The sequence below is a fragment of the Numida meleagris genome, chromosome 16, assembly GCF_002078875.1.
Source record: "Numida meleagris isolate 19003 breed g44 Domestic line chromosome 16, NumMel1.0, whole genome shotgun sequence".
NCBI classification, from domain to species: domain Eukaryota; kingdom Metazoa; phylum Chordata; class Aves; order Galliformes; family Numididae; genus Numida; species Numida meleagris.
This window is the reverse complement of record NC_034424.1, coordinates 9,685,748-9,703,513: the sequence shown is the minus strand read 5'-3', so window position 1 is coordinate 9,703,513 and position 17,766 is coordinate 9,685,748. Positions and strand designations below refer to the sequence as shown.

At 51.5% G+C, this 17,766-nt stretch overlaps 1 protein-coding gene across 6 annotated transcripts in view; it reads right to left on the bottom strand.

Annotated features, from left to right (window-relative positions):
- PBX3 (PBX homeobox 3) overlaps window positions 13,246-17,766 on the bottom strand; it is a 98,922-nt gene continuing 94,401 nt past the window's right edge. For all 6 annotated transcript variants that reach the window (XM_021414028.1, XM_021414026.1, XM_021414027.1 and 3 more), the window contains 2 exons: window positions 17,467-17,556; window positions 13,246-14,813 (listed from right to left, as the gene is read on the bottom strand). In XM_021414028.1, coding sequence (XP_021269703.1) covers window positions 14,721-14,813; window positions 17,467-17,556 — 183 coding nt within the window. In that variant the 3' untranslated portion in view covers window positions 13,246-14,720. The remainder of the gene's footprint in view (window positions 14,814-17,466; window positions 17,557-17,766) is intronic.

The window sequence follows — 17,766 nt, the reverse complement described above, 5'->3', positions numbered from 1 at the left end:
AGAAAAGCTGATCTAAGCCAAAACAGACAGGCTTGGGTAGTTTTTCCTTACAATTCATCACGAGAGCAGATGAAAGGAAGGCAGGGGCACACAGCCCAGGCACGGCTCTGTCCCTCCACAGCCTTGCAGGGACCTCTCCCCAGAAGGCAGCGCACCGTGGGTCAATAGTTGCAGGCTCCAGAGCTCATGCAGAATATTTGTTTCCTAATTTATGGGTAACTGTCCCAGCACCGCATGGAGGATTCGGAGACGTGGCCACTGAAATCTTTGCTGTGGCCAGTGTCACTGAGCGGTGCACTGGGGTCACCCACTGCTCCATTACAGCCCATCCCTGTGACCCACAATTTCCTTTTTTTTTTAAGAAGGTTACAATAAATCTTCTATGATTTATCCTGGGATGCAGCCATGTAAATTAGTATTTACTTCAAAACTCACATCCATACTGTGTCTGCACATGGCTTATCTGCAGAGCTCTGTCCCCACCTCACCGTGTCCCTGTGTTCCCCAGTATTTCCCCCCCACCCCCCACCGCTGCCTGGCCACGCTGCTGGGCTCCTCCTTTGCACCCAGAGCAGAGGACGCTGAGCTGTGGGCGCAGTGTGGGCTGTTTGTCATTGCTCCTGGTTCATGAGTCCAACCTCAGGTGCGCAGCAGAGCCAAGCAGCTGTGGGCCACTCTGCGGAACAGGACTCGCCGGGGCAGTGGCACCAACTTCTCAACTTCTTCAGCCTTTACACTGCACGGTCACCAGGAAGACAGCTTTCCAGGCAGGAATCCTCCGGGCTGGACGCTGTGGCTGCTGGCTCTGTACCCAGTACTTGGTGCCAAAGAGTCAGTGTATAGTTCTTCCTCAAGTGCTCCACCTTAATTGTGCAGGTAAAACTCTATAATTAGGGACCTCAGCTGGGGAATTTTTCTAATCCATCATATCTGCTCCATTATTCAACTCTATCAAATCCACGCATGCAAGGAGAAGCAGGACATTCTTCACAACACTGTCAATATTAACGTCTTTCCAATTACAGAGCATTATAATGGTGATCTAATGAGGAACTGTGACATGCTGCCTGCAACTAACTTTTGATTAAAGCCTCCTTCAAGATGCTCCCCTTTAATTTATGGTGCCAGGCTGGCCAGGCTCAGGTAAAGCAGCGCTCCGAGAGCTCCAGCACAGGCTCTGAGTATCCCGGGAGTATCTCCCTCTGGATTACCAGGAATCCAGGACCCAGTGCAGCGCTGTTTTTCTCAACCCTTGCAGAGCTCCTTTTGCCATGTACTTTTGCTCTCTGACGAGTCACTCCTTCACATGACCCCCATATATGCTTTCTGTCCCCCCCAGCATCACAAGGTAAACGTGTGGCTGGTTTACTGTCCGCTGCCAGCCAGCCCCTCTCCGCTTCCTTTGGGAACTTTCTTTGGGAATCTCAGCAGGTGGAAAGCTCTATTTCTGAAACCATACTTGGCAAAGAGCTGCCACATTAATGCAGCTTGTGCTGATTTTTCTTTAAAATGTGTGTCAGTTACTTAAAAGTGCTGTGGACAAGGAGGCAGACGGCTCCACAAAGAGCCCACCCTCACGCAGGCAGCACTTGGAATGGAATGAAGGGGGAGAAAATTTGCTAATAACTGGCACAAAGGGAGCAGCTGCACGGCGCCCGCTCACGGAGCAGTCATTCCCTCCCCACCTCGCACACACCTGGATGCCCGCATGTCTCACGGAGCCTAATTGTTGGCGGCAGCTCTGGCACCGGCAGCCCAGCCCAATTAGAGGCACAGCGAGCTCCTGGCCGTGCACGGCGCAGTGATGAGGGGGCAGGGGCAGGCAAGGGGCTCTGCAGAATGGATGGCATCAGCCACGTCCAGGCTGGGCTGCACCGCCACCCATCCCTGCTGCACTGCCCACATGGGGCCACGCCGGGCGCAGGAAGCAGAGCGCTGCCCCAGCCCTGACTGCGGGCACTCATCTGGAAGCTCCGCGTAACCACAGATGGTTTCAAGCACAAAACATGAACGAAAAACACGAGGCCAGTGTGTAACTGAGTCGTGGCTGTATTGAGCTTCCTCTTTATGTTCTGCCCATCAAGCTTTTGAAGACACGCATCCACAGAGACAGACGCATGAAGAGCTGTCGCGAGCTGTCCCCAAGCACACCCCAAGGGCCTGTTGCCCGATGACCTCTTGTCCCACACTGCATCACAGGTCGATGTCACAGCCACGTGCCCTTCTGCTCCCCACTGCTCTGCTGCCGGTGCCCTGAACCATGCCCAGAGAACCCCATGTGCCTCAGCTCTGCTGCTCCTCCTCTGCCTCTCCCCATGGCCCAGCTGTGGTGCTGCTTTACTCCCTGATGGCTGCTGGGTTCTTTGGGTGACAGGGGGGGTGTGAGCTGCTGTCGCCCCGGCCGAAGGGGCTTGGCTAAAGTACTCTTCTGACAGGTTCATTTTCTGAATTCCTTTGGATTATTTCCAGCATTCCGATTCCATCAGAAGTGATCTTTTCCAGGAATGGGGAGAGGCTGTGAGTCATTCCTTCCCTTTCCTCTCCATGTAGAAGAGAAAGGTTAATCCTCTGAGAGTCTGAAATACCCACAGCTAACTGTAAAGTGTGCAGCCCCATGATGCAAGAGGGAAAGTGCTCTCAAAAGGCCACAATCCTGCGAGAAGCGTTGTACCAGCAGTGCGGATGAGCTGCCCGGGCCATTATTGTGCTGGGCCACTGGGTTTGCAATAGGTGCTGAGCCGGGGGCGGGCGCAGGGAGCCCTGTGCAGCGACCACCCCACGCAGCGCAGGTCCCGCTCCCGGCCCCATGCCCGCAGTACCCACCAAGTGGCCATGCAGGTCCCGTCCCGCAGAGCTGTGCCACGCAGCCTGGGCGTCCCATGGGCACGGGCAACGCTGCTGCCAACCACGGCCCTGCGCTGCACTGCGGAGCCAGCGCCGCTTTCCGGAACAAATGTGATTCCAATTTAGAGCTAACATGACAACAGGCACACACGGTAATAACCCCGCGAGGAGACGTGGCTCTCAAGACGTCCACAGACTCCAGATTAAATGAAATTTTGACAGGGAAAAATATGTATTGGCAACATTTCTTGATCCACAATTCAAAGAGAAAATTGAAACCATATTTCCGTAAGAATCAGACGCTGGAAAGAAGTTCTTAATAAACAAAAAGAGACAGGTCATGTAATTCACTCCCTTTTCCTCTTTTTTGTTTGTTGGCCAGCACCCATTAAGAGCCAAGGAGAGAAGGTTTTTAGCTGAAAATTTGTACTTGAACCTGACAAACGGAACAATTTGGAAGGAAGTTTCCCAGCTGCAAGTCAGAATATTTATGTCCAGAGATGTGAAGAACATTGCAAAACATTAAACAATTTGCAAAAAACAAAATCTGCCGTTCTGTGGGTTGAGACTGTCCGGTTTGCGCGTCCTTCCCCACCGCACACCTAAAAAGCAATGGCTGCAAAAACAAGAGGTGACAGTAGCAGATGAGGAGCTGTGGTGTTGCTGCCCCAGCGGGTCGGGCACCGCTGAGCGGGGCAGGGTTGGTCCCGTTACCAGGCCTCTGTGTGGGGGAATTCCACTCCAGAGCCGATGCCCTGAGCTCAGAATTTTTCCCCAGATTTTCCGCTCTATTTATTCCCGGGACATAGAGTTTTGCAGTTCTTTGCTTTGAAACACGACGCACATGAGTTCTGTAGCGATGAGCACACACATGTACGCCAAGCCCAGACATCAGGGACAGGCACTCTCTGGAGGCAGAGCCGAGCAGCGAGCTCACAGGAGCAGCCTCTTCTCCAAGAGCACCCAGGGTGCAGCGGTGCCAGGTGCTGGGCAGCACGCGGCGGTGCAGCGACGTCCCCTGGAGCACCAGGTGCTCCTACACTGCCGCGCTCTGTGCCGTAGTGCAGCATGGGCTGCTCTGCACATGGAGTGGTTACGTGATGCAGCGATTCTGAGGGCAAACATTCTGCTCCCATCCGCCAGCGCTGGGGCAGTTCCAGACCCCTGGCGTGGGAAGGAGCCTGGCCTCAGGCAGCACGGAGCACGCTGGGAGCGGTGCAGAGCACCGGGGTATGCAGCACGCTGCGAGCAGCAGGGCCAGGAGCTGTCGGATGGGCCCTCCCGTGCTGCAGAGTGACATGAATTAGCGTGTGACAGTGACAGAAAATGGAAAAGAATGGCCCTGCAAATGCAGTTACAAGAGAAAGGCAAATTGATTTAGTGGACATATGAGTATTTTTGAGGGAGAAAGCAAGAGAGCTGCATGACATATTCCAAGATACCCTACGATTGCTTTTCTTAAGGAGATGTCATTCAGATTTTCCTGAACTAGCCTTTAAATTACAGTTCTATAAATAGATAGGACACCAGCAGTATTTACAGTACGAGCATCAGGTGAAAAACTACGGCTGCTGCAGCGCGTGCTCATCTCACCTTGTGTCTGCCCTGCTGGAGGTTAACTCTTATTTCCATGTTAATGCCGTCTCAATCCCAATGACTGCCATTTGTCAAATTAACATTCATTTCAACAACCCAAAAGTGAGAGCTTTTAAACATTAATTCACAACTATGAGCTCTTCTCAGCACATTATTATGTTACTGTGATGAAACAAACTGCCTATGGAAAGATATAGATCCTACTAGAAATGTTGGCACTGCAGATGGGAGAGGAAACCCATTACGGAGGCAGAGCTCATGCGGGCTCAGGCGGGAGGGCGGGCGCCTGCGGTGCCTGGGACGCGCGGCAAAGGGCAGAGCCGCGGCGCTGCCGCAATGCGTGGGGCTGTGCCCGGGTGGGTGCTGCTGGAGCACGGGGTTGGCAGCCTCTTGAGCAACGACTGCAGCCCGGAGCCTCCATCCCCAGCCCGGAGCCCTCGATCCCAGCCCAGAGCCTCCATTCCAGCTCGGCTGGGGCCTGGATGCTGCACGCCAGCTCTGTGCTGTGGTCTCCATGGTGCTCCCAGGAAGCTGCTGGAGAGCACTGGGCCCTGCGTCTGCGCAAACACGGGTGACTCAAAGGCAAGAGCTTAACATCCAAAACATTTACATGTGCACTGCTTTGAGTCCACACTCTTCCAGCTCCCACAGCGGCCAATCAATGTGCTGTCTCTGATTTAGAGGACAAATTAGGGGAAGGGTGCTCGGTGACAATAGCATGCCGGCCACTGGACTGGCAGACAAATGCCAGCAGCGCTGCACTGCCCGGGGACTTCCCCTGTGCAGAGCTTCCCTATCCCCACCACACGTGCCCGGCCTCGTGCCGTGACCCCACGGCCCCACTCACACCATCCCCACCGGAGCAGAACGCGGCACTGGAACCAGAGGCTCCTGGGGACTGGAGGTGCTGTGCCTTCCCCAGCCCCGGCCCCGCTCCCATCATGGATCCCAGGTGGGTTGGCAGCGTGCAGGGCCCGGGGCCAGCAGAGGAGCAGCTGGCGGAGCCCGCAGCCCCCAGCGCCCCATGGAGGCGGGCACGGACAGCATGGAGCTGCTCCCCCGGCCCGCGTCGCCTCCTGCTTATCCTGAGGGTCTGTCTCCCCAAATCAGCCAGGACAGATACCTATGACTCAACTGCGTCTAGAATAATACATGGCTCCTAACTGAATACAAGGCTGTAATTCAATCAAGATGTTCTGCTGACACTATAAACTGAGAGAGCAGCTCCAAGCAGTGTGTATAAATGCCAGCAAAGCCCTGGGACTGAGTTACAGCTGCACTGTTGCACCAGGCACAGTCATGGCTCAAACACAGGGGAACAAAGTCCTCTTTGTTAAACTAATTATTTTAATGCATATAAGGAAAGGACAGAAAGGACCTGTTAAATGTTTACCGTTTTTGGCCTGTTCTTCGAAGGGCATTTTTTCCGAACGTTGTTGATATAAGCTGTTATGTGTCGCAGTTAAACCTGACCATAAAACGGGAAAGGTTTGAAGTGTGCATGACATATTTCAGGGGGACCAGGTGACTCAGGGGGCCGGTAATGGAGCGCGCAGACTTTCACCTCCGCAGCGCTGGTTTGAATCCAAAAGCCATTACCATCTGGAGGTCATTTGGCGACGTCTGTGTTACGAGTTGGGCTGCGCTCGGTTCCGGCGACCCGTGCGCTGGGGTGGGAGCTCACCAGGTGGGGGAGGGGGCTCGGGCTCCCCGGGAATGCTGCAGCCCATGGGGACAGGAGCTGCTCCCTGGAGAGGAGCGCACCCAGCCCGGCGGTGGCACAGCTCCGCTGGTGGCATCTCCCCAAGGCTGACCCTCACCATGAAGATTAATGGAAAGCGTCTGCCTCCGATGGGGCTGCTTCAGTCTGTCTGGCTGCTGAGAAACTGATACCTCCGCTCCCAGCCCACGGGGGAACACTTCCTCATCCGCGGCCCTAAGGGATGGGGCTGCCACTGCCCCGAAGGGATCTGGGTGTCAGCTCCCGCAGGGACGGGGTGTGTGCCTCCTGAACTGGGTGCGGAAACCCTGTGCATCTCAGCAAAAACTGTGGGAAAAACTCAAATGTGCAGAAAGCACGGATTTTCCACGTGGATGCGTTGCCATTAGCCCTGCCCATTAATTAGAATAACGCTAATTGTTATGATAATGATGATTATATAGACTGCTTCATATTTACTGAGTCTGGAGATATTTAAAGCAAACTCTCGCAGAATTTGTGTGGTTTTGTCAAAGCCTGCAACATCCCAGATAACATTTTTAAATGCCAGATTTTCTACAAAAATGTATATTTATATCAACAAAATTAAATTTCAACTTAAGCTTCTGATTATAAATAAAAGAAAATAAGTCAATAAAACAATAAATATCTAACTGGATGAAGCCGAAATTATATCCAATTATATTTTCTTTAAAACCCCATTTATCTGCCAATATTTTCTTTACATGCTCATGTTACTTTTTCACTTACTAACAATAAATGCCTGGATGCATTTCAAAGTGGGGCCTTTTCTATTATTTCATTTCCTGGAGTCCTCGGCTTGAAAGGACATTAATAGCACACTATAAATTAAAAAAAAGTTACTTAAGGATTTACAGCTGAGGATTTCTATGGAAACAAACCAAAGAGGGGAGTTTGCTCCGGTGTGGGGGCAGCGGATGGAAACAAAGAGTGAGCACCGCAAAGAGGGAGGAAACTTCAGCAGCCGTACAGCACCCGCCCCCCCCCTGAGTGCAGCCTCGGCCCACGGGGGCACAGACGGGGACTGTGGGGCTGCCCCACACCAGGAGGGGCCCTTGGGACTGGGCTGTGCGCTGGGGGCTACAGCCAGCGGCCGTCCTTCCGTGGGAGCGGTGGGGTTCTTGGGGCACGGGCTGTGGGACATAGGGTGCTGCGGGACAGGGTCACGCCGTGCGCCTGGGGGCCGCTCCCCCACCCACCCACGTCTCCCTGCCTCTCCCCGCCGGCCCAGGCTCTGTGCGATGGGCGGCAATGAGGAGCGACTCCATCGCCCTCTCGAAAATGGGAAGCGGATTTCCAAGTGAGAGGGACCAAAATGACTGGCATCACATAGGAAACAATTCAACAATCAAAAAATCTTTCACCACTTAATGGGATTTTATAAATTGAATTATCTCTTTAAGCGCTGACAGTCCTAGCCTATCAATCAATTAAGGGATGCCAGGCTCCCCAGCCTACAGCCTCTGTGCTGCTGCGCTGCTGCCGCCGAGCTGCTCGTGGGGCACTTGATCCTTTCGGAGCCCCAGTGGCCGCACGAGGCCGGGGCTGCAGGGATGGCTTCCCGGCTGGGGGTCCCACTTGGGGCACCCCAGGAAGTGAGCAGCAGCACGGAGGCACTACACCGGGGGGCTCTGGGCCGGAGCCACACGGACACAGATGAAGGCGGGCTCGGTGCTCTCTGTACTTCTGTACGCAGTGCTGCTCCCACTTGACAAAATCTGAACTCCATAGGTTTTATTTCTACCACTTTCCTGTGGCCTGTGTCTCGTTCAGAGTCTGTCAGCCCCAGAGCATGAAGTGCTTTACCGTTGAATTATGAGCTGCAAAAAAGACTGGAAGAGTTTGTAAAGAAACACGTTTCCAGCCCGTCCACGTCCTCCCAACCTCTGCACGCTGCAGAGGAGTAGCAGAGCGCTGCAGTCCCCGTGCAGCACAGGGGCCCCGAGCTGCGCCGTTCCCTGCAGCACCACTGCCAGGGCCGCGCTCTGCCTCTCCGCACCAACCGGGTATTAATGCAGGAGGTGAAGCTTGCATTATTGATGGCATGTAGGACCAGGTGTTCACAGACGAAAGGTTAGTTTATTAATCCACTGGGAGACCTTATGAAAAACAAATTCAGGTAAACAACATATTTTTCTTGAGTGCTTTTCAAGATTTAAAGCAGGGATCCTGCTCTCTGAGTGTCTTTGACTCATTTCCATTGCACTCTGTTATTGCACTCTTCAAAAAAGAGAGATTGCTTCTTGTGCCATGTTCTTGGGGAGAGAGCTGGAGAGAGCAATCTAATTGAATCCCGGCCTATGTGTGCTGGACAGCATCTCCTTCTGTGTTATGGATGGGCCTGAGAGCTACTGAAACGTGCAGCCAGGTGCCTTTGAAAGAGATTTTTCTGCTCAGGGAACCACAGCACCCCCAGCTCACCACTGCCCCGGGCACCCTGCACCGACCCTGAGCCCACCATGGGCCTTGTGCCCCCAGCACCGCAGCTGGGGCTGATACATGGAGCTGGGGCCGGCACAGGGCACGGCCACCGCGTCCACCTCTGGTCACAGTGCTCAGGAGAGAGAAATCCCTGCGCCCCATGTATGACCACTGGAACTTGATTAAGCACTGAACTTTAATTAATTGACTGATCTGGAGTAATAAGGTTTGCCGATTCACTTTGCCCAACAAAGAAGTGAATAGTTAATTTACATTACGCTGTCAGATGCGAGGCCTCCACTGTACACGCAGCTGCCCACCACCTGCACCATCCATCAGACGACAGCGGTGCGGGCGGCCCGGCCTGGAGGAATGCTGCTGCCACGGCCCCGAGCACACACCCAGCACGGACCCAGCATGGACCCAGCATGGACCCAGCATGGACCCAGCACGGACCATGCCCTGGCCACTCCAGCAGGCAGAACAAGCCCCCTCACAGCCGTAGCCCACAGGAACCCACGCGGTGCCGCTGGCTGTCAGGGTGCTCCTGGGGCTCCCGTGGCCCTGTGTCCCCCCGCCCCACCAGGCCCTGTGCCGGCAGCAGTTGGGGACGCTCTCCAAACGTCTGCTTCCCATCCCGCTCCGCCATTTCCTGCCCGCGCGGCGCGGCCGAAGGTCACGGGGCAGAGCCCTGCACCTGGGGCAGCCCCGCGCTGCCTCACACCGGGGGCACTTCCCGGCCGGAGCGGTGCCGTGCTGCTTCCTCGCTGCGCATCTCTCGCTCTTTAAATTGATTGGCACTTTCTATTTGAGGAAAAATGAGTTCTTAAAATTGAAATACTGCTTATTGTTATGGTAATACACTGAGGCTGCAGCAGGAGAGATTTTAAGATACGAGAAAGGTTGGCTCCAATGAAGGCGCTGATAGGCTCATCTGTCTGAAGTGCTGGGGACTAATGAGTTCAAAGGTGTTACGGATCGGGGCTGGCCCCCTTAATGCCGCTGATTCCAGCGTAGGTGCAGGTAATAACCAAGATAACCCGAGGCCTCCGGGATCGTCAGTGCTTTATCATGTTTTGTATAAAAGATTTTCGGCCTCATTTAGGATGTCAGCCTCTATCAGACGTTTCCTCGCAGTAACGCGCTGCACGGGGCAGGTGTGGGGCTGCCCCCCGGGCACAGCTCAGCGGCGACACAGCCCCTGCTCAGCCACCCTGGGCACGGGGCTCCGCTTCCTCACACCCCCACCTGGAATTAGCGCCTTAGAGCCCAAACCTTTATTTGGAAAATAACGGTACACAGAATTATAAAAGTTTAATATGCTCTCAGTAAAATGAAAAATGAGTGGTTATGATATTGTCTAACACTTTCAAATGTGTTTATTAATTCATGTTTTAAATCATAAGTTTCATTCTGCGGGAGAGCCATACGCAGCAATAAGCAAGTTTTAAAATATTAATGAATAAACAATATTTCTCTATTGAAACATAACATGCTTCTTTGAACAATGTACCACCGGTAATAAATCACAACCAGCAGAAAATTGCATTTCATATTTAATACAACTTGAACTCTGCCTTTTTATAAATGATATCTTTTTTGTTTAATTGGCGTCAGCTCAGATCTAGCAGATTGCAATAAAATTTTGGATTTCCGCGTTTAATGATGCGTGCTCTTTACGCTGAATTTTACCACCCAAAACGCAGCCCTTTGTTATCCCAGTAGCTGGCATTAACGGGTGACCCCGCACCGCGAGGAGCGGCTCGAAGCTCGGCTGGCCCTGGGAGGGTGGGGGCAGGGGGGGCCCCACGCAGGGCACTCCCAGGGACCCCGAGAGAGCTCTGCCCCCAGGACCGGGCCCCATGCGGCCCAGGGCACTCCCGCACCCACACCCACATTAGTTGCTGCAGATATGAATGAAATCAGTTGGTTTTAATTAGCCCCTGTAAACAAGATTCTTAAGTTTGTTGCCACGTGAGGGTTTTGGCAGTCTCCAATGAATTAATCCTTTTTATTATATCAGTGACAGGGAGACGATCAAATGGGCTTTGCTACAGATTTGGGGAGTTATCACCTAGCAGCGCTCTGATGTGCCCGCCCTCGTTCCGCGCTGCTGCAGGCAAGGACCGCTGCCATGGCGGAGCTGGGCTCTGCAGCCGTGGGAGCAGCGCGAGGGGAACCTGGAAGAGAAGTTCAGCTTTGGCATTCGGTGCGGAAGGAGAACTTTCAGTGAGCTCAGCCCGCGCCGTTCTCTCCAGGGGACTGGATGGGAATTCTAATCGTATATTATATTACCATGTCATATTAGACTAATAAAACCCTAATATGATACAGGAATGGGGAGCATATCATAACTCCTCTGTGGCTAATACAATGCACGCAATAAATCACTCCCAGGGCTTATCCTTAACAATTGTATCAGCGCTTTCTGTGTCACGCTGATAACTCAGTCCCTCCAATCTAATGGTTCACTTTTCTTCACAGTCCATATGGCAGTAACATTAAAGCTAATGAAACAAAATAAAATTTGCCAATCTTCGAAGGATTCCATTCTTTAAAAAGATGTATTTTATTAACACAAACTGGAAACATCTTCAGTTACTTGGAATTATTTTTTTCACACTGGAAATACACAGCACAGATACTGGCACCAGCGACATGACACCCGACTCCTGCGCAGCCTTCGCAGAAGGCACCAGCGCCGAGCAGCACAGGGTGAGCCCCTGGCAGAGCTGCCCCGTCCCAGCGCTCCGTGTTCCGCCGTGCTGGAGGCCTCTGCCACCCCAGAGCTTCCCGTCCTGCGCCGAGCATCCTCTATCGTGTCCGAGCTGCCGGGAGCTGCGCTGCGCTGCGGGGGCAGGTCATCCATGCGCTGCATCGCTCTGGCACAGAGCCCGGGGCCGCGCTGCCCTGCCCCGTGGCACCGCCCCGCGCAGAGTGTGTTGGGTGGGAGAGGGGACGGGGCCCGGTACAGCCCCACACAGGGAGCACAGGGTTGGGACTGCAAGACTCTGCCCAGTGCCGCTGTGCTCCGCGGGCCTGCCCGGCGCTCCGAGCGGGCGGAAGCACGGCCACAGGCACGGGGATGGCGGCCGCGCTCCTCTGCCACCTCCAAGCCGGCGGCACGGGGCTCCAGCAGCTCCTGGTGACGCTCGCTCACCAACAGTTGTGGTGACACTTGCACACCCCCAGCTCGCAGTGCTGCTGCTGGAGGGCTCTGACGGCCCCACCCAGCGGAACACGGCGCCGATCGCAACACTGGTGCTGGCAGTAAGCCTCTCTGAGGTGTAATCAAGCCTCAAGGATACGACGTTTATTATTTGCCGTGTAACCATGCGGCTGTTCTCCAACGCAAGGAAAGGCCAAATTGCACTTGTAATTCAGAGGGACCCAGAGCCTTAATGCTGTAAAGCAGCACGCTAATGATGCCCAGCAGGCGCGGGGCACGTGAGCGTGGCCCAAAGGTTGTTGATGGCCTTCCTATGAACCTCCTCTGTGCATGACAGGTCCTTGCCTGTGGCCAGCGGAGATGCGATCAAGATGAGGGACGTCTGTGTGTTCATTATGTTGCCTCTGCCTCCACTGACACACTTTACATTTAAAACACTGTTTCCATTGAGCTGGAGCATAAACAGAGAGCGTGTGGGCTCAGGGAGCTCCAGCAGCAAGCACAGGGCGCTCTGCTCTGCATCATCCGCATGCAGAAGCCTCCAGAAGTCCACAGTCCCCGCTCACCCCTCTCATCATTGGCAGTGAAGCTGTGCAGCGCCTCTAGCTATTTACATGGCAATCTAAATGCACCACCTGTAGTGAAAGAAGGGACGTTCAGCTCTAAAACTGATGGAGAAGTTGCGTGCGCTCAGCAAACAAAAGCAGAAGAGCAAGCGGCGCTCACAGGGCACAGAGGGAGGTGAGTGTGGCACTGGGGCAAGAGAGGACGAGAGAAGGGACTTGGCAGAATAACCCAGCCCAAGAACTGCTGGTAAGAAAAGCTGACCCACAAGCCAAGCCAGCCACGCAAACAATCATTTCGCCACCAAAACAGCACCTAGAGGCTCCAGCAGCGGCTGGCGAGGAAGCATGACGAGCGCGGCGGGGACGGGCAGCCCTCCTGCTGCTGCTACCAAAGGAGTAAGGAGTTCTATCTATCAGAGACCATTTGCTGCAAGTGATTAACGTTAATTTGATTTCCTGTGAGTCAATTTCCTTGAGATATGGTAAATAGGCTATTACCTGTTATTGACCTTTACTTTATTAAAAAGACTTAAAATTAGCATTTATATATATATGCCCTTCCAAAAAAGTTTTTTTAATAAAGAAAAATATTTTTATAATCAAATTACACTTGCTAGCTAAGGTTGTAGTTTCAAAGTCAACGTTAAATAGAACGGTAATTAAGAGTGAATGCCACGACGCTTTTTAATGCGTCTCCAGGACCGGCCCTCGCCCCAGCCCCCGCTGGGGGGGCAGGGCAGCACGCAGCTGCAGGTGGGGCCGGGGACCTGGGCCCAGCACCGCGCTCCTCCCGCACGCCGCCTGCCCGGGGCCCAGCGCTGAGCTCCTGCCACCGCAGCCGCGCTCTGCGGGTGACTGCCGCCTCCTCAGGTCTGACTTGAAGTGAGCTGGAAGGAATTACATCGGTATTTGATCATGAAAGCAAAAAGTTTATTCATGTTTGAAACTACATAGAACTACCACGAGGAAGACTTCTCAATCCAGGGTGTAATCCAGTTAGAAAGTAACACGAAACGTTTTAATACATTAGAATCACTGCCACAAATTATTTTCATGACTCAATCAGTTTCAGAATCGCATACAATACAAAAGAGAGAAAGAAAGGGCCCCCTGTTACACAGGGTGAATATACAGTACTGATACTGAAGTCTGTATGCATTACAATTAGTCGTATTTTTTGCGTGGATTAGTAACAAGATGAAGAACATTCAAAATGTTTCTCAGTATTTACAACAGTTTCACTGTTCTGCGTTAAACCTAAGACCCAATGTTTCCACTTCAGCTTCTTTAAAAGTTGCAAATGCAACCCCGGTTCTTTTAAAAGATTACAATGTACATTACAATTTATGAGGGAAACAAAGAGTTAATTACAAGATGCAAAAAGATAAGAAAGAGACAAACTACAGCGTGAGTATCGTTCAGAGGTAGTAAGTGAGCACTCTAAGCTACAGAACATGTTGAAAGTCTATTGGTTCGTATGAGTTCGCATGAGGTAATAAAGCTGTGTTTTGATTGGTGAGATGTATAAATACTCTTTTGCTACACTATGTACAACAATCCATATAATGGTGCTTTTTCCTTTGCTTTTCCTTTTTGTTTTTTGTTTGTTTGGCTGCCAAGAAGAAGTAACCAATCTCGGCAGCCGCGTGCAGCACCTACTCGTACTGTAAAACCCCAGCTCGTGGCTCTCCCAGAAAGCAGCAGCAAGTATCTTCACCTCCTAAGAACACTCTAGGTCCATTGCCGAAAGACAGAGAGCAGGCGGGGGGTCCTGGCGGTCAGCAAGGAAAGATGCTCCTGGTATCCAACCTAACTGGTAAAGCAATAGATCACAACAAAAATGTGACGAATAAGGATTCTTAAACACAACCGCTGTTAACCGAAATAACCAAACAGATCTTTTTATTCCAACTCTATTAGAGAGATGAAAAGATTAAACACAATCAAAGTCTGTAACTCACGTTGACTTTCCGCGAAAATATGCGAGTTAGATTCAGGTGAGGTGTTCCTTTGTGCCCGCTCCTGCTATTGAGGTTAAGCTTGTACTGTACTTTTACCCTTAAGGCCAAGCAATTGGCAACTGTTAGACCAACACTGTTAAAATCGCTGATAATAAATTATGATAAAATAGTTACAGGGCTATAAACAATGCTAAATCTTGGCCCAATTGGATAAAGTGCTTTTTAACATCGTGTGTTTTAAGTATAAATACAAATGATTATGATACCTTTAAAAAACAGATTTACCAAGTTTTCTAGTAAGACAAGGTTTTACAGTAAAGCTGTAGGTGGTTGGCTACAAAAAAATTCTTTCCTTTTTCTCCTGTGACTCTGAATGCGCTAATCAAGGCATCGCAGCTCAGGGAAAAAGTGTTGCTAGGAGATTAGTTAGAGGTATCAGAGTGCACACTTCCCGGCCCTTCTGTAGGGGAAGTCACAGAAGATGGAGTAGTTGCGTCCTGCCAGCCTCCATTAGCCTGAAAAGGGAAAAACAATTCAATTGATGCAATTACGCATATTAATTATATCATGCACCGAAAGTAACAGAGTGGCAAGGCCAGAGCTGGAGATGCTCTGGGAAAGAGCTTGTCCAAAACCCCCTCTGGCTGCAGAACCTGAGAGGAGAAAACCACACGCGCTGCGTGTGAGCTGCTCCGGTGACAAAGCGAGTTCGGGGCTCCTGCAGAGGGGTCCTGCAGCCAGGTGCTGGCTGCAACAGCGATGCCAGCATTTCTGCATCTCCATTCTCGCCCTAACGAAGCGCACCCCCTCAGCCGACGCTTCGGGTTATTTTTCCTGAGCAAATGGTTCTGGGGCAGCCGTTCTTAACGCACTCTCTCCTCTCAGCTCCGAAGCTGGGAGCTGCCTTTCTCTACCCCAGAATCTGGGTCCCTCTGAGCCCGCAGAGTGGCGCGGGCAGGGGCAGGAAGGGGCCCTCGATCCCTCTGCCAATCTCCCGAGGCGCAGCCCCACATCGGCTGCCGCTCCGCGCTCCCGCTCGCCGCCGGCCCTCCCCGCATTAGACCTGCATCAGCAATAGCAGTGCTCAGAAACAAATTTGCCTTATGTCTCGGCCCATAGAGGCAATTGCTGAAATCAACGTCTGATCGGATTTCTGCTGTGGCAGACAGCTTGTCGCTACATATTTTGGTGTCAGTCAGGAGGAGGGCGGCACGGGGCTCGTGAGTGGGGGGAGGCTGAGTGGAAGTGACGGGGCAGCGGCCCCCCCGGCACCCCGCAGCCTTCGCGGGGCCGCTCCGCCTGGCTGGGCCCAGGGCTGCCCCGTGCGAACGACGGCCCCGCACCGCGAGGACGAGGGCACAGCCCGGTAATTGTCTCCTGAGCAGATGAAAAACAGCAAACGGAGAAGCCCTTATCGTGACAAATTCTAAGGCTTGAGTTTGTGCTCCCTTAAGTAAAATTAATGGCAATACCGACCTGCAATCACATTAAGGCTGAAGCCTCACCACATGGTTTAAGATGCTCAGCTGCTCAGACACGGGCTGGCAATGCACAAAGCGTGCAGAGGTACCTCTGCTTTTTTTTATTTTTTAAAGATATGAAAATCTACTTAGAGAAAGAAAAACTCTCGTGCAGATATGAGTCTAAAGATATTCCATCTGAAGTAAACATCATTCCTCTTTTATCCAAATTTATAAACAACAAATGTACAATATTTTTACTCAGCTTGGCAGCTGGAGGAGAGGTTGTCAGCAAGCATTCTTTTTTTCAAATAAATTAATCCTTACTCTGGTGGTTTGAGATTATGCACTGTATTATACAACAGCGCCTTATCAGGCCTCATCAGTGAAGATGGAATTCATGTCTGTAAAATGCTGCAGGCAATCACAGTTTCATATTTTATCATGTTGATAAGGATATCGCAAATTCTCTGAAGCATTTCAAAACACTTAAATGAAAAAGGAGAAATGCAACTAAAAGGCTTTTTATATGGTTTGTTGTGGGTTATTATGAGTTATTTATAAACCCAAAAAGAAAGATTTGACATTTCAAATGTAAAAGATTTGAGTATTTAATGGTACTTTTTTCCCTTTACAATTGAACATCTTCAATCACATTTTAAATCATTAATATTTACTCTCGTGGCAAGTGGAAACCCTAAAAGAGGAAAAGCTCGCATCCCCGCGGCTGAGCCTTTCCCAGCGGCGCTCTGCATGCCGCCCTGCGCCGCGGCACCGCGGGCAGCGACACGGCAGCTGGCAATGGGCAGCGGGCAATGGGCAGCGGGCAATGGGCAGCGGGCAATGGGCAGCGGGCGTGGAGCTGCCCCAGGGCAGCAGAGGTGCTGCCTGGACATTGCTCTCTGCGGCCATTTTAAACTTTGTGAATAAGAAGGAAAACCAATGAAAGCCGCCTGGTAAGCAAATACGAAACATTTAATAAAACGAAGCGTTCATTTTTAAAGCGGTAAATGAGAAGAGGAAGTTGAATACGAGGGACAAATACAATTTGCAGTGGAGCCTTCACTGCAGAGGCTGCTGCCCTGGGAGGTGTTTTATCCCAGGTTTCCACGCAGCAGAACAGCTCCCGGCCTTTAGCCATCCTGGCGCCTGCATGCAGCGCTGCAGGGCTCTGAGCACCAACCGATCCCAGCGGCTGCAGCGAGGGCTGGGCCAGCTAGCACCTAGCACAGTCCAGCCTCCCACCCCTCAATTCACAAGCGTCTGTTTGCCAGGCTTACTACTCTCTTTCAAGTAACAAGGCCACAAGTACTTCTCAAACGCAGGAAAAATGTGCACCCTTGAAATGGCTAAAAGTGTATCAAAAGAGCAGTCCCGATGTCTGATTGCAGGCAATAACAAATACAAGCACACTTATCTGACCATCTCTGCAGAGAACAAGAGCCTTCTCTCCAAGGCTATTACTTTTTAACTCATAAGGCTGAAAAATATAAAAATTCGAATTGCTTCTAGTGATGGCTTTAGGAATTTTCTCTCTTCCTACATGATCAAGACTCACAGCCATATCAAGGGCTATTTTGCAGTTCATCTCCAAAGATGCAATGTTAAAAAATGCTATCGCAAGAGTAACTAATACATGTATTAACGACTGCATTTACCTGACACCGCGCTTATGGCTCTCCAAACTATTGTTCCCCTGGGTACTCACATTTAAATTATGTGGACTGTACAGTGAATTTCCTCCCAAGCCATCACTGTATCCTCCCGTCTGATTGATAACATGACGCAGGGTATCCACCTTAAAGTAAGAGGAAACAAAATTCATCATTCCAAATCTATTAAAACATCATCACTTACAATAGGCAACATTTTGAATTATGTGAGCCAAAAGGGTTTAGCATCTTCTATGAAAGACAAATTTATCAATCAAGAATGACTGGCAGAATTTCAACAAATCCTTGCATGTTAAAAGCCATACATCTTTGCTTCTCACACTAGCCAAACAATA